This window comes from Oreochromis aureus, linkage group 20 (genome assembly GCF_013358895.1).
Source record: "Oreochromis aureus strain Israel breed Guangdong linkage group 20, ZZ_aureus, whole genome shotgun sequence".
Taxonomy (NCBI): Eukaryota; Metazoa; Chordata; class Actinopteri; order Cichliformes; family Cichlidae; genus Oreochromis; species Oreochromis aureus.
Window position 1 is genome coordinate 17,569,410 of NC_052961.1, and position 20,990 is coordinate 17,590,399.

General features: G+C 41.3%; 1 protein-coding gene across 5 annotated transcripts in view; it reads left to right on the forward strand.

The window, feature by feature from the left end:
• The window catches only part of LOC116330836 (cyclin-dependent kinase 17-like), a 39,799-nt gene that overhangs the window by 14,381 nt on the left and 4,428 nt on the right, over positions 1-20,990 (forward strand). For 4 of the 5 annotated variants that reach the window (XM_031753284.2, XM_031753282.2, XM_031753283.2 and 1 more), the window contains exons 3-15: positions 8,280-8,413; positions 11,895-12,020; positions 16,217-16,273; positions 16,377-16,491; positions 16,672-16,766; positions 16,847-16,909; positions 17,008-17,131; positions 18,528-18,648; positions 19,021-19,118; positions 19,216-19,321; positions 19,510-19,552; positions 19,634-19,724; positions 19,824-19,901. In XM_031753284.2, coding sequence (XP_031609144.2) covers positions 8,280-8,413; positions 11,895-12,020; positions 16,217-16,273; positions 16,377-16,491; positions 16,672-16,766; positions 16,847-16,909; positions 17,008-17,131; positions 18,528-18,648; positions 19,021-19,118; positions 19,216-19,321; positions 19,510-19,552; positions 19,634-19,724; positions 19,824-19,901 — 1,251 coding nt within the window. Of the gene's footprint in view, positions 1-4,436; positions 5,432-8,279; positions 8,414-11,894; positions 12,021-16,216; positions 16,274-16,376; positions 16,492-16,671; positions 16,767-16,846; positions 16,910-17,007; positions 17,132-18,527; positions 18,649-19,020; positions 19,119-19,215; positions 19,322-19,509; positions 19,553-19,633; positions 19,725-19,823; positions 19,902-20,990 lie in introns of those variants that run through there. The other variant, XM_031753286.2, reaches the window with a different exon arrangement.

Below are 20,990 nucleotides of genomic sequence, written 5' to 3' on the forward strand. Positions count from 1 at the left end.
GTGTGTGTGTGTGTGTGTGTTTCCCACTAGTTGGTCTCGCTGACTCACTGTGTGCCACTCAGCAGTCAGAGCACGTTGCACCCTTTAATAGAGTGACATGATGATGCAATCTCTTGTTCCTGCTGCGCTAAAGAGATTATCCACCCTTTCACTTTTTCCCCCTGTGTTTGTCCAACTTGCATTGTATCAGTTTAATTTAATACATTTTTAATTTGTGTAAATGGGCTGTGGGGTTATATGTGTTTGGTCCAAAAGGTATTACAGGTTTATTATATCTGTTGCTATCTAGGCCAACACCCACTCCCAGCACACTGTACTTACAGTCAGGAAAGATGAGCAATGCAGTTTCAGTGTTACTTCTCACCACTACCTCATCTTTTTGTCTTCCTCTCTCTCTGTCTCGCTCTCTTGCTCTCTCTCTGTCTCTCGCTCGCTCTAATTGTAGTTACACGGTTGGGGATTAGCTGGTCCTCCCGTCTGTTTTTACTGCAAAAGGGCTGTGCTAAAAGCTGCCTGCTTTTCTCAAAACCTGTCTCAGACTCCTGTTTTTCAGTACTGTCAAAGAAGTCTTCTCTTGTTCCTTTTCCCCCTTTGTATTTGTCTCTTTCCCTCTGCACACATCAAAATACTGTATTTAACCTCCAAATAAGACTGGAATGGTGCAAAAGATAAAAGCTGGCACCCTGTTAAGACCACCCTTATCTCCACCCGTACCACAAGAGACCGCGTTGTCTATGCCAGGGATTTAATGTAATGCATTAACGCTGTATTAATCGCTGTAGTCCTCTGCCTCGCTGCATACACTCTCATCCATCCATTTGCTCCCTCCCGGATTGGTTTTAGGAAGAACAATGGAGTGGACTCCTTTTATGTAGTCGGTCTTATAAGCTTTTTATGTGTGTTAGGGTGGCTTGCTGTTTGAGAATCTTATGGCTGAGGGAAGGAAGATGTTGCTAATGAATGCATGTATTTTTCAGAGCTGCATATATGGGGTGGGGGTAGGGTGTGGGGTTGAGATGTAGCCGGCCAGCATAAACAGAGCCGGTAGCTTACAGTAGGCTCTCTGGTCTTAGTAATTGAATAATGAGATTCCTTAGATGAAGATAAAAGGTTTAGAGGTAATTACTGCAGTCTAAATTCTCCCACCCTGCAGCCTTGAGAGTGCGCGTCTCTATGTATGCCTGTTCCTGAGGGATGTTGTATGCACTTTGATTTTTACTGTTTTATTTGTCTGGAGGCATACTGTAATATTTATGATTTAAAAAGGAGGTGAAAACAATACAGAAGCTCAAATGTAGTCAAGAAAATGTGGTTTAAGACAAGGTGGAAAGATAAAGTGACAGTAACAGAGACCTTGAGGGAAGTAAAAAGCTTTGTGGACGTGGCTGCAAAGCAAAACAGAAACCTTCCATGTATACAAGCTACTAGTGCTGGGCGATATATCGAGTTTTTTAAAAATATCGATATATTTTCATACGAGATATAAGATGTGACAATATCGTTTATATCGATATAGTCTATGTTACGTTATAACTATACTTGTGGAGCCGTAAGTTTGCCTCTCTTCCGTCCATTTTTGTACATACGGCTGCGTTACTGGGCCTCGCCTCCTTCAGTGAACAACTCCCCTCCTCCCCAAAGCTTCACCTGCAGACAACGACAAGATGAACACGGCAAATCTCCGTGTTACCATGGATTGCCCCATGCTTGGGGCTGGACGGCGTCAATGTGTTAGAGAGCTAACCCGCTAACGAGCTAACCACGCTAACGCCATGCACGGGCTGAAATCCTTTCATTCTCTCAAAAGTTGACCATGCGCATTATGTATGAATTCTGGTTGTGCTTGATGATCGCGAACAGTTTTTCATGTGCTAGACGGGAGCACAGCAATCTGTCAAAAAAATGTTTCAACGACTTTGGTGAGCTACGGAGCTGCACCGCTTGATAGATTGTCGGAGCATTACGGCTACCGTAGTGCTGCCTCGCGGAGTGATACGTACTGTGCTTCAACGTAATATTACCGGTGTGTGTGTATAAGGACCATAAATGGCACCTGTGCAGAGACACGGTTAAGAGGATTTCAAATTGCAGGCTGTCAGTCATGCAGTAGAACTTGGGAGCAGCTGTGAAATCTGTCTCTTTGTTATTATGCTCAGCATCTTTTAGTTTACATTTTGACTGCACAATTGTGAGCTTTTTGTTATGCACAAAAACAACATTGTGTTCTTTTATTTATGGAGCATTATTATTTAATAAACGCTGATAACTTATTAGAGTAAATTCTTCATGTACATCTACGCTGTATGTTAATAAAAGTGCCTGTGTGACATCTAGGACACAGCTTTGACTAAACTCTCTTTTGTTCTTACTTTATGGTTAAAGAAAATAAATATCGAGATATATATCGTATATCGCCATCCAGCTAAAAAATATCGAGATATGAATTTTGGGTCATATCGCCCAGCTCTACAAGCTACACTTGTGAATCTAATAAGACAGGGAAACAGTGATGGCTGGAGGGTTGAGAGCTTTTGTTCTTGATGTTTTGAGCAGCTCATCGCAGTACATCGATACGTGTCTGTTAATTTTATGTAGATCACCATTACTCTGTACTTAATGGTCCCAAATAAGTCGATTTGAATAAGGCAACATATCCAGGTTAAAAAATGTTTTCAAAGCATGTTAAGAATATGGTGTCTCAAACATCCCAAGATGTTTACAGAGTCTAAAACAATTACAAAGTTTAAGTCTTTTTAAGTCCATCATTATTGACATGTAGGGTGTGTGAGGCTCTCCACATGAGCATGTTTGGTTAGCTAAGGCTTAAAAGACAAGCCTATCACTGGCTTCAAGGGAGAGGTGGGGTTTTATTTTGCAGTAGTCAAAAATAGGCTTTTGAAGTGGGAATCCTTGAGAATAGTATGCAAAACGATGGCATTTAACACCTTATCATGTTGACATTTTGGATGCAGTTGTGTTCTCTAAACACTTTTCTAATGTTAGTTATCATGGATGTAAGCAAGGTTTGAGAATTTGGTAGGAACTGGAAGGATTAAGTCCTACAGGTGTCCACTGACTGTTGCCTCTAGCAATAATTCATGTCAGAGACAGTAAATACAACTATTGTTATTCATAATTGTAAACAGGTCTCATTCTCTGCTATGAGTCCAACCTCCGATGCCCAATATTGTTCCACCATTTCTTGCTAACACATGTGAGGTTGTAGCTGCACCAGGTTAGCTGTATGCGCAAAGATACTGAGCAAATTGTATCCTACACCAATTTAGTAAATTTCATATGCCAAGTCAGGTCTGATTAGGAGCATGCTGCTGTTCAACAAGGCTGTGCAACATGAATTTGCCCCTTGTATGAGAGGTCATTGGGGACTTACTATAACATCTCAAGGCATCTTTTGAAAGAGGATATTCAGCAGTAATGACCTGAAGTATGTTGCGTTCCAGCATGCTGTCATGTGCCAGCACACAGTGCATTGAAGATGGTGTTTTGGTCCCAAGAGGACATTCTTGCAACGTGAACAAACTTCAACAAAATGAAAATCAGGTTTAAGGAGGAGATCCAGCATGTATTGCAGAGCTACAAGTGCAACGTGAGCAGGATTTTCAGGGATTCATCTAAAAACAGCCTTTGCACTAAAGTGATCATGAGATGCATCAAATGATGACCTTCAAGAAGTAACTGACCAAATTTAAATCTGGTAGCATTTTTGAGTTCTACCGGCAGACCTTTTGATCGCACCACGTAAATGTAACAAATATCAACCCAATGATCCCTCAATAATCCTTAATCAGCTCCTAATGCTTTTAGTTCGGTTTTTTAATATTATTTTTGAACTTGCTGTTAGTTTGTATAGATTATGTAATTGTCTGTTTGCTCTCCAGGTGTGTCTAATAGCCGTTAGTCAATAGTCAGCATCATGTGAGTTGTATTTGTAACAGTTACTCTGTGTGCAGTGGGATGTGTAGGAAAGAGCGCGTGCTTGCCATGTCCTGTGTTTCATGTCAATATAGAAGGGACTGAGGCAGAAAAGGGAGAGCGGAGAGAATGCCATTGGCATCACTCTGAAGCCTCGGGATTTCATTTTTCTACACTAGAGAGTGATAAGCACAAGGAGGGAGGGTGGGGAGCACGAGAAAGAGGTGGTGAACAAGATGGAGTGCAAGAAAGAGGCCGATCAGGCAGAAAATGTCATCGGCTTGTGACTAGAAAAAGGGGATGACTGTACTGATATTCAACACCATCTCTGGACCCAGACAGTGATAGCAAGAAATAGGGAGGGAGAGATAAAGACAGATGGAGGGGGGAGAGAGATGGAGATTTCTATCATGTGAGAGGGAGGGGAGTAATAGCAAGGTGAAGGGAGGGAGCAGGAGCACTGACAACACTGATAGCGGCGCCAGAGGCAAGGAGGGACTAAACGGGAGAGGGAGTGGAAAGAAGGAGAGCAGCACAACAGCCTGAATAGAGTGCTGTGTTGAATAACAGTGGAAGAACAAGGAGGACAAAGAGAAGAGATCTGCCAGAGACGCGTAAAAACATCAGCAAAAAGAAGAAAAAAGAATGCAAATGAAGAAGTCACAAAGGACAGAGGCAAAGGGAAGGTCTGGCTGTGTTTTCCTTGCTGGGAGCTGCAAGTTAAGTGCGTTGTGAGTCCTTGCACACAGTCCTTGTTTGCGGGCTTGTGTCCGGACGAAGACAGATGATGACAGAACACCTGTTATTCTGAGATGGCAGATTGTAACAGTTTCTAGCTTGCACATGTTGGACTGTCTCTGCAGCATTTTGCATACCTGCACAGTGTTTGACCTTCCTTAGTCGGCACGCAGAGAGCGACTGCAGAGAGAAAAAGAACAAGAAAGGAGAGGGAGGAGAGAAGGAACGTCTGCTAAGAAAAACACACAGGAAGAGAGAGAGTGTGTTAAAGTGGAGTAGCAACCGAGGGAGTTGTTGGATTTTGATTAGTGTGCCTGTGCAGTCTGCACAATTCCTATAATGTCAGACCTGTTCTTTACTGCATGGTGCTCTTCTGGCAGTACAGAGGTAGCCTAAGGATTGGATTTTTCCCAGGAAGCTTGGATCCTTAATCAGCTACTGCTACTTAAACCTGGGTGCCACCCACACTGTTTGATTGGGCTCCAGGACTTAACTGAAGTGGATTTTTTTAATGAAATTATATGCATTATTAAATGCACCTTCAAATGTTAGTGCTTTAAACCCACTGGAGCAATGGATATGGCAGACAACCTGCAAGGATGCTCTGCCCGTGTCCCCAGAGTCGGAGACCTTAAAACGGGGGAGGTTAGAACGGGAGAGGGGGTAAGAATGGTGGAGAGAGGAGACACCCCACTGAGGCTGTCACCTTTCCGTATGCTTCGAGTGCTCGACTCATGCCGGCCTCCGGGAAACCGCATTGGTGAGTCTCATCACTGTCATCTTCTTCAAAAAGTTCATCTACATCCTGACTTCATCCACTGATCAGATTGTTGTTACAATATAGAGTTTGGAATTAGGTAGAAGGCACATTTTTGTGGCATACATCAATACATGCTATGTGTCTGTATACTTTTATTTGACTTTGTAGGACATTAAACGAACAAATGTTAGTAGCTTGATCAAGCGTGTTCCAGGTTTTTCCTTCATACTTAGACACAGATTTATGGAAGTAAAATCTGCTCGTCATACATTTCTGAACATCTTAAACCTGTTCCTGTGAAAATATGATTTGCTTTGCGTGCCTGCTTAACTTGCAGCGTGTTGGCCCCAAGCAACGTGCTTATCTACAGGGATTCTATGAACTCCTTAGAGAAGTGAAGAGTTCGACAAGTTCTTCTTTTGAATTTTTTATTCATTTACTTGTCAGCACAATGACTGCAGTATCTTTGTTCGTGCCGCTCAGGACAAATTCAAAAAGCACGATGTCCTGTGCTTTAAAAAGAGTTTGAGAACTCTTCGCCTGAGAGCATGAAAGAGAAGTGAAAGGATTCAGTTCAAAGCCTAAGCCTATGGTATTATTATTGTTATTATTGGGTAATGTGGATGTGGACGGTGGCTACGAATACTGCCTGTTTCCCCTTTGAGCAATGTACTGAATTCAATGTGTGGCTTTGCCGAGTGAGGGCTTATGAGAAAAAATCCCAATATTTTTGCTATTCCGTGAAGGGCTTTTCAAGTAAATCTTCCAGTACTTCTTTTGATATTCTTTCCCCTGCATTTTCCTTTATTTTTGAAGTGTTGCTATCATGTGCTGGAGATGGATTTTCAACTAAGGAGTATTTGCAGAGCAGAGTGAAGTAAGGATACTCCTAAAAGTAGCCCACTCCCTCCTCTCGACATACTAGCAGGGAGTCAGCAACCCTAACTAGGCCAGCTTGGCTCCATGTGGGGAGGCAGTGGTAGCTTGTGACATTTACTGTCTGCTCTTAGGCTTCTATGGGAAAGGAAGAGAAAGCAACTGCAGAAGATTGAAAAAAATGTGACTAGGAAGAATGTTTAGGACAGAAAGCGTGAAAAATGTAACGTAATGGTATGATATTGGAATTTTACTTCCCTGGTCAGATCATCCTGTTTCATCTACCCACATCTGCTTGACTGTTTACATAAACACACAAGATCGGGACCTCTCAGAAAGTGAGAAAGACATGTGATACTCATGAGCAGTGATACTTACTCATCATGAGCGTGTGGTTCTGTCAGTAGATATCCCGGATCAGTTTCTCCAGCCTGTGGTGTCAGTTACCTTCAGTGTAATGTTTCACCATCATGGTTGTGAGGGTTAATTCCTGATTCCTGATACGACAAACGACATTTTCTTACAAAGGTATATCCATTCCCTGTATCCTTGTGTCTGTCTTTGAGGCTGCACACTATACATCAGACTTGGTGGCCCACTAGATGCCTACATTTCAGCATCTAGACATTGTGTCTAGGCCATGCAACATTATGGCTGTTTGTCTCTGTACCCCCACCTCATCACTGTAGGAGGTTTGGTTAACAAGCCTTTAGAACTTTTATAGAACCTGAAAATTAAATTTAAACTCTTGAGAGCAAGAATCACCGTGTAATTGACTTACAGAAGGTATAATTTCACACTATAGGTATCATTCAGCTTTTAGGTTAATGGGAAACTACAGAGTCAGAGGATTATTTTTAACACTATGCCCTCATATTAATTTGATAAAGACTGAATAAAGACCAATTTAAACCAGTTTTAGAAGCACTTATCTGTGCTTTATTCTATGTATTCCATCTTTTCAAATATTTTTTGGTCCAGAGACCAGCCTGTTTCAAATCCTAATTACATGAAGAAGGGCCTAGAATAAGCCTCAGATGTTTCACAGCTGACAGACAGCAGCACACTGTAATAAATAGCTTTACCTAACCGGCCCTCAGTTGTTAAATCCCACAGCTGAGGTGTTGCAGTCACTCTGGGGACTCATTTTTCTTTCCACTTCATCAGCTCTTCCAACCAAAACCATCCACCCCACTCTCTCCTAAACTTCCCTCGATCTGTCTGTCCTCTGCTGTTGGGAGCTGATGTTTTGTGGGTAAACAGTACATGATTGTAAAGTGTGCGCTTTTAACAGCACTCAGCCTATTTCAGTTTCATGAAAAAGTTATCTTTACCAAAACAAACACCAGGGAGACACACACACACGTACTGTGTGTGCTGTACATGACCCAGACAAAGAGAGAGCCCTCCACCCTTCCCCCACATTTACTCACACACACAAACTCACACATCATTGAAGTAGACAGTCCTGTCTGCTGCACAGTGACTCATTAATCAGATGGATTCTGGGGCACATGAAGGTGTGTGGTGGTGGGGGGGTTGGCACGCAGAGATGGCAGCTCCTATTGCACGCAGGGTAATATTGATCTCGTACTTACTCATCTTACCAATACCATTTTATACACTTGTTTTACACCCCTGCGTGGCTGGTGGTATGATTCATCATTTGGGGATTGGGGTCCTACTGTGTCATTCACATAATGGGTGAGTGAAATTTAAGACAGATGTTTTGTTTTCTGGTGACCCCATAGAGAGAGTAGTGAAATGAAATAGGGTGTCATTAAACACAATCTAAAAACCTGCGCTGAGGTATTCATGTCAAGGGACACCCCTCTAGCCTCGCGGGTAGGGCATGCCGCCCTTGTACCAAAGGCATGTCACATCTCCTCTCTCTCCCTGTTTTACTGTCTTTTTCTAAGACATAAATCCCTGAAAAAAAAGTCTCAAGTCTTTGCACATTTGTGTTTCACAGGCATTGTCCATGAAAATGTGAAGATGGGTTCAGATGGGGAGAGTGACCAAGCATCCGGGACGTCCTCTGATGAGGTTCAGAGTCCAGTGAGGGTCCGTATGAGGAACAATCACCATCGGCGCATCTCTAATGAGGTATGATGATCTGGGACACGCCCACACACAAACACACAAATGCCTTTAGCCCAGGCGTACTGTACTCTTTGATCAAGAGGGAAAATGCACCTGCACTCAGCATTATTATTTGAAATTCAATAGTGATGCCAAAGACTGTCTGAAATCATTCACTTCTTCACTGTTCACCACACAATATTAAGTAGATTTTATGTAGGAAACCACACCTTGTGGTGGATTTTAGAACTAAAATGATAAATTGGTCAGGCCCAAATATCAGGTTTGGCCTGTTGCTGATATATTGGTACTTTTTTTTGGTTGATAAATGACAAGAAAATACATAAAAAGAAATCCCAAGCTAGAAATGAGGCAAAGAAACAGAATAATTTTCTCTGTGCTGTATGTAAAAAGTAAATAAATAGAAAGAGGACATTTCCTATTTTTTGTTACTTTACACGTAGACCATTCCTTTAATGTCTTATTTCCTTGCATGTACACTTCTCAGTGGTAGCTGTCTCTCAGTTAGCATATACTATACACAGTGTATAATATGATAGACTGTGTATAAAGTGAATAGTGAATAAGTGGCATTTATGTGGTACATTTAAAGGGATCTCTTATTCACCTTTTCAGCCCCATATTTTTAATCTTAGACTTGTTCAAAATAAGTATTATTTTACTTGAAGAGCCCCTCAATTAATCCATTGTCTAGAAAGTTGTTTTAGCTCCCTTTCCACTCCTGTTAACATAACTCCGTTCTCCTGATTGGCTGCCCCTTGCAAATAGTTTTGAACAGCAGGTCTTTGTGTCTGTGTCCAAAATGACCATGTTGCCTGCTCTCACTTACATATATCATACAAATCATACAAGTGTATTTGGAGCCTTTGATTCATAGGAAATACTTAACACACACACACACACACACATACATATATATATATATGTGTGTTAAGTATTTACATGTATACAGTGACCTCAATATTTTAAATTTTGAACATCTATCATTGCAACTGTACATTTATGAGAGAAAAATAGGAAAATATAACGGGCTCCTTTTATAACAGGCTCCTTTTATTTTCACTAACATGTATGTATATGTGAGTGCACCTGTGCTATCTGACAGATAGTGTTGCAGTTTGCTGCTGAATTTCTGAGTGCCCTCATGTCTCGGTCAGGCTGCGTGTGTCCGTTTGAAGGAGCTGCAGAGTGTTGAGCACAGCAGTATTACGGGAAATGCCTCTAGATACAGAGCCTCTCACTGCTGTGAGCAGTGGATGGGACTAATTTAGACCATGTTTACAAGAGAGAGAGAGAGAGAGAGAAAGAAAGAGAAGGAGATGGATTGGCAGTGTGGGAGAGGAAAATGTTGGGGTGAGAGTAATTACGGATGTCGGTGTAATTATTGCAATGACAAAGAAAAGGGAGATCCAGGGGAATAGGGCTAAGGAGATGATAAGAGAGAAAGTAAAGAAGAGATGGAGGACAAAATGATGGCAAGAGAGAACAAAAAACAATACTTTCTCTGAGCCACCCCCTCCATTCACCCCTTCCCCCCATCTGCCTTTCTCCCCTCAGGAATCTGTCTATTCCTCTTTTCCTCTGCTCCTGCATCCCCCTCCTCCAACTCTTTTTTTCCCCCCTACTCCTTTTCCTAAGTATGTGGATGGCACTCTACCACAGTGCCAGCCCTCTCTTGCTCTATTTCTCTCCCTCTCTCTCTCTCTCTCTCTCTTTCTCTCTCTCTCTCTCTCAGTGTGTGCAGTCATGTATCAGGTTAGAGACATGCATCGTTGAAAGCGCATGTGTGTGAGTGCATAGAAAAACACATTTAAGGAGGACAATGAGGGAGCTACTAGAGCTGTTCTGCATTGTGAGTACGGGGGCACACATGTTTTGTTTTGCATTTAGATCTTTATTCAGTCTCCACCAGTGAATAAGAGGGCAGGAGTGGCTGTGTTTGTGAACTTTTGTCTATTGTTACGCCTTTGAAAGACGGTGTGCACAGTGAATTTTGTGTGAAAGACTTTTGTTTTGATCACGAGGTGTCACTTTCATTATAAATTGCATAAAATATCAAATGTTTTGCTTGAAGAAATTTGCAGTCATTTGTATTTATATTTGTAACACTATATATGGTGTTGTAGGGCTTACACGTATTCTTCTCTTTTATGATTCAGATTTTAAGTTGAGCTTACAAATGTGCTAACTACAGCTAGTAGGCATTTCTGTGCGAGCGACTGCGGCTCACGTTTACATTGTCTCACATATACTACTAAAACATGCAGAGCGTTGCTTTAGGATTTGTCATTTGTCGCCATCCATATAGTTGCTTTTTTCATGTGACATGTATGTTGTGATGTTAGCCAGTCAGCTCAGATAAAACTATTAAAGGCATACAGTCCCTCTACCTCTCATCTTCAGGCATATACACACTTTAATATCCTCCTATTGCACGGTTACATGTAAACAAATGTGTCACTACACATATTCACATTGAGGGGTGTTTTGACTGGGTCACCCAACTACTGCTGCCATGGAAACAATATGTGACTGGCACCTTGCCGGTGATCGTGTCACAGAAATTTGCATTCCAGCAAAGACTGGAAGGTGAAAGTTCTTCCAGTGGTTAGAAGCTGTTAATAACACTGACTCAAATATATGATGATGTTTAATTCCTAAAATTGTATGGGATCGTCTAATGCTAAACACTTCCAGAGTGAGAGGCTGCACTTATCAATTGAAGTCACAATGAACTACAACATGAATTAATTAGCAAAAAAGTAAAAGATAAAAATATCAAGCGTGCTTTCATTTTGAAAAAAATGCAGATCAGCCTGGAGCCTATCCCAGCTATCATTCATCTTGAAGAGAGACACTCATTTGCATTTACATTCACACCTATGGGCAATTTAGACCCCACTAGTGGCATGTCTTTGGTCTGTGGACATGGGGAAAACATGCAAACTCCATGCTAATAGTGCATTATGCAAATATAGCCAAAACTAGCCAGTAACTTGCTGGAATTTATCCTGATCATGTGGTGGTCTTGCACTGGCATCTTATTCAGCCATATATAGGTGTTATCCACATCATCATTCATCAGTCATTCACAGCAGCAGATGGCACCTGTTAACCAAAGGTCTGCTCTCATTTGACAAACTCACAGCCAGGAGAGACAGATGGAGCAAGCTGCTTGTGAGTAGACAAGCAACCAATAATATTTAAAAAGAAAAAAATCTTTGATTTGATACCAATGGTTAATTAAGGTGAAGTAATAACAAGCTGATAAATGATCAGGGAATGAGATTTATTTAATGTGCATTTGTATATCTTTTTTTGTGACATATCATATCAAAACAAATTTAAAAGGTGCTGAATATCCTGAATATTTCAGGACTAATGTCTTTATAGTATAATTGTAAATGGAAAAAGGTTTTTAATATTGAAAATCATGTTTCAGTTTCTTCATGTCTCCTTTTGTTTATTTCTTCTTCTCTTTTAGGACATAAACAAACGTTTGTCTCTCCCAGCTGATATCAGGCTACCAGAGGGCTACTTGGAGAAGTTTGCCATGAACAGCCCGCCCTTTGACAAACCCATGAGCCGCAGGCTACGACGCGCATCATTGGTCAGTACTTAATTTATCTGTGTGCACATTTGCATCTATATATATGTGTGCAAAGCAGTTGAAGCTAGCTGTGCTAGTCTCTGATGTCATTTTGTCATTTTATCTGGGTGTGTGCTTGCCCTTTTTCATGCTGCTTTGTGTAGAAACAAAAGTAATGTAAGCTTTCAATGCCATTGTACACTACTTAAATGCTTGACCAGGGCCGTTATTGTCTGAAACGCACACACAGAGCAACGACACAAACATAGACTCACTTTAAACACACGCTGGGCTATGCAATAGTGCTTACAATGCCTCAGTAGGGGCATGAATGATATATTCTGAATTATGCATACAGGCCAAGAGCATTATGGGTATGAATTGGGGTCTGGCCGTGAGAGGAGGGGTTGTTTGGGAAAGAAATAGGCATGTATTCATGAATATGCAGCATGTCCTTTTATTGTTGAAGTACTCCTGCTCTGTCACTTGGTTTTTATTTTGGTCACACTTTTTTTTTTTTTTCCAAATTAGTGTTTTGTTTCTGTCATCGCTCCAACTTTCAGGTTTCCCTTTATACATTACTGAGTAACGCGAGAGTGCGGTGCCCTTTGTTTCACTCCACCCACATGCTTGCTTAGTTTTAAAGGGAATTCAGTGTGCTTAGTCAATGCATTACGTTAAAGAAAATTACTGAAAGCCTGATATTCTTTGGGAAAATATGAAGGTATCATCCTCCATCAACCGTTTTTGCGGTTATTATCAAACAGGTCCATTTGCCCGCCTCAATCTCTCTGCTTGAAGCAACTTAATGACACAGCTTTTCTGCAGGAGGCTCACAGACTTGAAAGCAAAGAGTCTCTGAGGGGAAGTATATGGTTTAAGGGTGGAGCAGAAGAAGAGGATAGTCATATATATTAAATGTATAGTGTGCATTTTCTTGGGTTTGCCCAGCTTTGTGGAGCTGTGTATTTTTGGAGTTGTTGTATGTGTGTGATGTAATAGATCAATCAATAATTCAGCAGAAGTGTCAGTCTCATCTGCTGCAGCTCCTCTCCTGACTGGGATTACACCCCAGGACACCTTGGGATGAGCTAGAGAGCACGGAGGAGAAAGGGAAATGTACAAAAGGAGATGAAAAGAGAGGACTAAAAGGGCTTGAATGATAAGATGTCAGGTTTAAAAAGGGCATGGATAACTGAAAAATGCTAAGCAAATGTAAGTAAAGACAAATGGAAACATCAGTGCCACTCTGTAGCTGGATTTAGGTTTTATACCAGGAAAACAAGGTTTTGATTGATCCTGAGCACTCTGCCGAGCTTGCAGCCCATGTATTCAGAAGATGCATCACAGCCAGACTGTTTTTGTTCCATTAGTTCTGATCGTTCCTTTATATAGTGTGATGCATCCATGCAAAAGTGTGTTTTTGACCGTGCAGTAGTCTGAACATGGTTTGCACAGTATGTACAGTATTTAAATGCTTTGAATTTGTGCTATGAAATGAATTAGCCTGTGAAATTGCAGCAATTCTTCATTCACTGCTCATCTGCTCCTGAAACAGTTTAAGCACATTTAAAAGGAGATGTTTAAAATAAATGGTTTCACAAGAGATTTAACTTTAACTAGAGACCATCTAGTGAAGGAATCACACCGGCTGCAATGACCCATGGGTACTCAATGGTATGACATAAGTCCTCAGTGCTTGTGGGTTGTACCACGCCTTTCTTTTTTCCTCAGCCTTTATTTTTACTGTGGCGTTGTGATGCTATCAAGTCAAAATTTGTCCACAGACAGGCAAACAAATACCTCCCAGATTGCTTAAAAAAATTCCTTTGTGGTATTTCCTGTTGCAACAAGCAATACCAGTTATCTTGTTATGTTTGGAAAAAATGTTTCTGAGAAAACTAATGTAATAGCCTTGGGGCTGCCTGTGTGCTTGTCATATGTTACGGTAATGTAGATCATGTTTCCGGTATTCCATCGCAGATCCTTGCGTCAAATTGTTGCCAGTGTAATGCAAGTGAAGTTGGTATCAGTTTTCGCTCATGGTTGTTGCCCATTGGTAATCAATTATTCACAGCAGTCCAGTGAAACTCAGTGTTCCATGGCACTGAGGAGCGAGATGTCATTTTATCTCAAAGCACAACACTTAATCATATTATGCAGCACTTACTTCTTTCCACAAACCCATTCAACCTTGCAGTGACAGAAGATTGAACTAAAAAAACCTCAATGCCAATTATTATGTCCCTCTCTATTTGCTTATGTTTTCATTGAAACAAGTCACATATGATACAACTGTAAACTAAAAGGACTGCTAAGTATTGTGCAGTCCTTTGGTTTTCTTTTTTGTTGCTGTTGGCAGATTTACATGAAAATGGTGACCGTGCAAGTTGGTTTATTGGCCGATTGATTATAGTTCTGAGGAATGGCAGCTTCGTGTTAATGAATGGCCTCGTCTTTCTTCCCACCTCTCATTTCCTGCCACCTCTTCTCTTCTCAGAAGGCTATCATTTTAGCTTTCCCACTGAATACTATAAATCCACCCTTGCTCTCAAACTTAAGCTTTCTTCTAGGTAACACATAAAGAAACTGTAATTACAAATGAAATATGGATCATTCGTTTGATTTCTTTGTCAATAAATATCTTCTTGCAGACATTTCACATCCTACCTTTTTTTGTACTATGAGTTCATCAGCCTGTGTTGCCCTGCAGCCTGAGACAAGACACTTACACTCACATATTGTTTGGTTTTATGTTACTTCAGTTTTGTCACTAAAACTTGGCCTGACCTAGTTCTGCTGAGTAAGCTCGCTAGAGCGTTGGGAATGAAATGAACCCATTGCCATCAAAAGCATACGCAGGCGCACAAGCTCACACATATGAAAAGGATTGTAAGGCAGTCGGAGAGTGCTGCTGCACACCGGTAGCAGAGAGGTGGGCCTTTCTGTGTGCAGGCACTCCTTAACGGGCAAGATTTATTATATGATTGTTGTTATAGGGGTTAGCTCTGGGGGAGGTGGCAATAACATCTGTGTGTGTGGGTGGTTTTTTGTGTTAGATTTACGTTTAAGCATAAAGTGTATGCAAGTGTATGTATTATCAATCCCTGCTTTACATGAAAGCTCATATATCTACTCTGATTGATGTTTTTCTTTCATCTTTTTTGTGAGTTTGAAGGACTGAAATTGACCAGTAACAAATAAAAGCACTGATTTAAATACACAAATAAGAATATGTCAGTTAATTAATCATTTCTGCACATTTAAACTGCTTAACCATGTCCACAATGACTTGTCTCAGTGTGTAAGTATGTCATCTTGTATCTGAGCTTATTCAGATGTTGTTTTTTAGGCATGCCTTTAAAGACATCACATGCTTCAACAGCTAACTTGGTCACCGGAGACCCTCCCCCTCCCTCGCACACGCATACGTACATGCATTGGCCTGGGACTTTGTACGAGTGTCACGATGGGACAGACTAAATTAAGAGGGTTGAGTGTGTTCATTATAATGAATGTAAAGGAAACGTCACACAATTAGCAAATTATTGAGGAAAAGTGAGAAACAAGTGACAGGGATGAACCCTGACAGACCCGTGGGTATTGCAGCTTGATATAGCTACATCCATCCATAATTCATGACTTCAAAACCCAGGAGCCACATACATTATACAGCTAAACATGTATAACTGAACTCAGGTTTATTTCAGTTATCACTCTGCAGTGTTTACCTTCCACATCTTTATAGTCTATAAAAATGTCTAGATATAAAAATGTAGTTGCCACATTTGATTATCTTTGCTACACTGACACCTTGTGGCCAAAAAGTATATGTGCATCTGTAAATTACGTCACACCTTACCAGTAAAGACAGCTAAAGAGCCTTTGAAGAGATGCAGATTTCTAGATAAATGTTGATATTTTTGTCCTTTTCCTTTGGAAAATATTATGTCTGCAGACTGTTGTTCAAGATGAATCACACTCAAAAATACAGAATAATCCTAAAAATTGCTCAACCAGCCCTGTAATTTGCACACATTACAGGATAAAAAAAAAGGCCCAGTGACTCAGAAACCTGCAATTGTCGGAGAGATTTCAAAAGTAGTGAGGCTGACAGTTAGATTAAATATGATGCAGTATCCGATCAGGCTGTACAAAAGCAAGATTTGAACTGTCATTGCCAGCCTCCTCAAACACCTTCTCTCTGTCCTCCACAGTCTGAGATCGGCTTTGGGAAACTTGAAACCTACATCAAACTGGACAAACTAGGAGAGGTGAGGTCAATAAAGTGCCACCAGCAGAAGCGACACAATGCAAACAAAGTGTTCACCCACTTTATTTTACTCATTCATTTACTGTTTTTTTACATCTCTGCAGGGGACCTATGCGACAGTATTTAAGGGGCGAAGTAAGTTAACAGATAACTTGGTCGCCCTGAAAGAGATCCGCCTAGAGCACGAGGAGGGCGCGCCCTGCACCGCTATCCGAGAAGGTACTGAACAATAGTTGTGATTTGGAAGCACACACCTCTAAAGTCAACACTGGTACATACAGACAAAAACTTGACAAAGTGCCTTGTAGCGCCGTGGGCTGTGACTGAAGTATGAGCCGTGTTAGGTCTCACAGCTTGTCTCTGTTTGACTGACGGTGTCTAATCTGTCTTCTCCTCCAGTGTCTCTACTGAAAGACTTGAAGCACGCCAATATTGTCACTCTCCATGACATTATCCACACTGACAAGTGCCTAACACTCGTGTTTGAGTATCTGGTGAGTGTCACTTTGTTTTTAATGTGCGAGTTACATTAAACCAGAAACTACAGATAAGCACTTTCTTTCTTTCTCGTCAGGAAAAAGACCTGAAGCAATATATGGACGACTGTGGGAGCATCATGAGCGTTCACAATGTTAAGGTAAACTATTACAAGTATTTCAAGCGGTCAGTATTGAAAAATGGAAAATGTGTCTGGTGGCTGATTGTGTTGTTTACATCCTCTTCTCTCCACATCAGATCTTCTTATTTCAGCTTTTAAGAGGTCTGGCGTACTGCCACAGGAGGAAGGTCCTCCATAGAGACCTGAAACCCCAGAACCTGCTCATCAATGAAAAAGGAGAGCTCAAACTGGCAGACTTTGGTATGCCACCTTTGGCATTAACTTAAAGAGCAGAACATCAGTTTTGTATATTATGCTGAAAGTTCCTTTATTGCTTAGTTTTCTAAGGTTCTCACAAACTAATTACTTAAAATATTATTTTTTGTCTCATTTGAATTATTTCACTGTTCAAAGGTAGGATCAAAAAACATGTGGACAAGGATACTTAAACATGTGGACTGGAGGAGCCGGGGATGGATCAGTCCTCGGCTCCTCCAGTCCACATGTTTAAGTATCCTTGATCAAGATATTTACACAAGATGGATCCATCAGAGAGTGAGATAAATGTGTGTGTGTTTTTAGAACCCAGTAGCCTTGTATATATACCCTAACCCAAACAAGTAGGAGTCCCATTAGCAACTCCTAAAAGTCATGCTACTCAATACAACATAGTTTGGAGTAATCACCCAACACTCCCCTCCTTTGGTAAAAGTTGTAACATGACATTTCATTAATTCCATGTCACTTCATATGGAAGCTAGCTTTATGCATGATCTTTTTTCAGGTATTGTGTAACTTATTTGTGCCTGATACTATTCTGCCTTTCTGTATTTTGAGTTTCTGTTCTCCTTAATGTATGTATTCACTATATTTTATGCATTTTTATGCATTTTGGGGCGATCGTGGCTCAAGAGTTGGCAGTTCGTCTTGTAATCGGAAGGTTGCCGGTTCGAGCCCCGGCTCCGACAGTCTTGGTCGTTGTGTCCTTGGGCAAGACACTTCACCCGTTGCCTACTGGTGGTGGTCAGAGGGCCCTGTGGCGCCAGTGTCTGGCAGCCTCGCCTCTGTCAGTGAGCCCCAGGGCAGCTGTGGCTGCAATGTAGCTTGCCATCACCAGTGTGTGAATGACTGAATATAGTGTAAAGCGCTTTGGGGTCCTTAGGGACTAAGTAAAGCGCTATACAAATACAGGCCATTTACCATTTTAAAGGCCCATCTTTGTGCATAGCAAGCTTTGTACTTTCTAAAAATAAACGGTAAATATGTAAGGTTAAAAAATGTAACAAGAATTGATCTATGTCATAGAACACAAAACTTTAAAATAATGGATTGGATTTCATATAGCAATTTTCAAGGCACCCAAAGCGCTTTACAATGCCACTATTCATTCACTCTCACATTCACACACTGGTGGAGGCAAGCTACAGTTGTAGCCACAGCTGCCCTGGGGCAGACTGACAGAGGCGAGGCTGCCATATCGCGCCATCGGCCCCAGAGGGGCCATCGGCCAGAGTGTCGTAGTTCATCAACTACGACACTATGCAAAGGTGAAAAGCTATTACAGAGTTTGGATAAGACATCTTCTCACAGGTTCACAGGTGGTGGCTCACATTACAAAACTGTATTTTTATGAAGTAGTCTCACTGTTTAAAATCAGGTTTGGCTCGAGCTAAGTCGGTACCTACGAAGACCTACTCAAATGAAGTTGTGACATTATGGTACCGACCACCAGATGTGCTGCTGGGCTCCACTGAGTACTCTACACCCATTGACATGTGGTGAGCGGACACATTTATCAATAATACTGCCCATTTTCATTGTTTGTGCAGCTGTCACTTCTGAAGTACCAGCATATTTCAGAGTAGAGTTGTTTCTATCTTTTTTCTTTCATCAGCATTTAAATACTCTGTATGGATGTTATGACTCAAAGATTGTAGAATTTGGCTAAAAAAGTTCTTTTTTCATATTTATGTATGGAATTGAAGAAAGTTAAATCTTTTTAAATCTTTTGCTTTATGCATTAACTAAAAACGTCTTTGCAACTCATTTATAGTTTTACGTCCCCTGGCAGCCTGAATCTACATAATAGATGACTAAAAACTATAATTTTGTTTCTTGTGTTTTACACTAGTTTATTGTCTTTCTTCCAGGGGTGTGGGCTGCATCTTCTATGAAATGATCACAGGCAGACCTCTCTTCCCTGGATCGACTGTGGAGGATGAGCTTCATCTCATATTCCGCATCCTTGGTAAGACACCAATGGAATTTGGATGAGCATTTGCTTTTATGTGTGCGTGTACACTGTGTGCATGTGTATATTAAATTATGCTCTTTGTCTTCTCCAGGTACTCCCACGGAAGAGACTTGGCCTGGTATCACAACCAGTGAAGAGTTTAAGACATACAATTTCCCCCGCTACCACGCAGAACCCCTTGTGAACCACGCACCCAGGTATAAAGAACTAGTGGAGGCCTGCATGTGCAAATTAAGATTGATTTTCTGGAGAAAAACGTAATGACCATTTGGAGACAGTGGGAACACCAGATTCCTGCGCAGCTTTTGATTTCACTGGCACTCCTCTCGGTTCTTTCTCTCTTTCCTTCCGCTCTTAATTTTTTTCTCTGCTTTCTGTCACACAGGATAGACAGTGATGGTCATGACTTGCTCTCAAAGCTCTTACAGGTAAAGAACATAAATAATTACAATTATCTGCTGTTTACAGATCATGTACACCATAATGATTTTGTCTCTACGTGTCCCTAGTTTGAAGCAAAGAAGCGGATATTGGCTGAGGATGCTCTCAGACACTCTTATTTCAAATGTCTTGGAGAACAGGTTCAGACTCTGGCTGATAGTAAGTACATGCATTTGACTTGAATATCCACATTTATTGCACAAGCACTATCCCACCTGACCTTTGTTGCTTGTTTTCCTTTTCTTTTTCTTTTTTTAGCTGCATCCATCTTCTCTGTAAAAGGCATTCAGCTCCAGAAAGATCCAGGAAAGAGATCCTCAGTCTACCCAGAGTCATGTAAGTGCTCAAGATAAAAAAAAATAGAAGGGAAGGGATGAAATGAGAGAAATCAGGAATCCTTGATAGAAGTATGACACAGGATAGGACTTGCTCCCTGTCTTCCTCCTCTTCTTGCTCTTTTTCCTCTCTAAGTGTTTGCTTTTTGTCGTTTCTCATGCCACTGTGTGGTCTATTACCAGGTTCAGCCTCCACCACACACAGACCCCCCAGTTCCAGTATTAACATTGCACAATGCCATTCACTCAGAAGCAATATTAAATTAGAAATAGTGGAAGCAAATAGCACAATCTTAGCTTGAAATGATAGTTTTATCTATGACTGACGTTAAAGACTTCACATCACTGTGATCTGGTTGCCATGCTCGCGTTACCATTTAAGTTAGCTTCAAGTACTGCAGTACAGAAACGCTAATGTGGCCTTAGATCCATTTTAGAGTATGTTTAGCTTTACTGAAGTCCCATCACATAAACAAACTAGTCCACCAAACCTAAACATGGCTGCTGAAATGCAGCTGGGGAGAGTTGCCTTTGTCTGAGTCTCTACACATTTACTCTGCATACCTGAAGTGCCTTCGACATTTGCTTCGATTTATTTCACTGTTTCTGTCCTTATCACAGTCTCAGTCTGTGTGTGTGTATCTTTGTTTTCCTGCTTTTGTTGCCTCGCTGTCATGTTCTGATAAACTGTCCCTTCTCTTTGGTGCCCATGCTCTCTTCTTCTGCACTGCTCATCTTTTCCTTAATCCTTTCTCTAATCTCCCTTTTGTACCCTACTCCAACTCTTCCGTAACACCTCAATATTCCCAACCTCCCCCCCTTCTCCCTAACCCAAAAAAGCGATGGCCAATAAGCTAGGCTCCGCACCCTCGCAGTACTTCCAGAGAGAGGCAGCCAATCCCAGGGCTCAGAGTCACAATCTCTCCTCTACTTCCACTGGCTGAGTGGCCCCTACTGTTCTGGTAAATACAGTCTCTTTCATGTGTCTGCCTTCTTTTCAGTAATCTCGCTCTCTCTTTTTTTTTGTTGGGCTGCCACTGGGCCTTTTCTTTTTCTTCTTCTCTGTCAGCACCGTTCCTTTGCTGCAAAC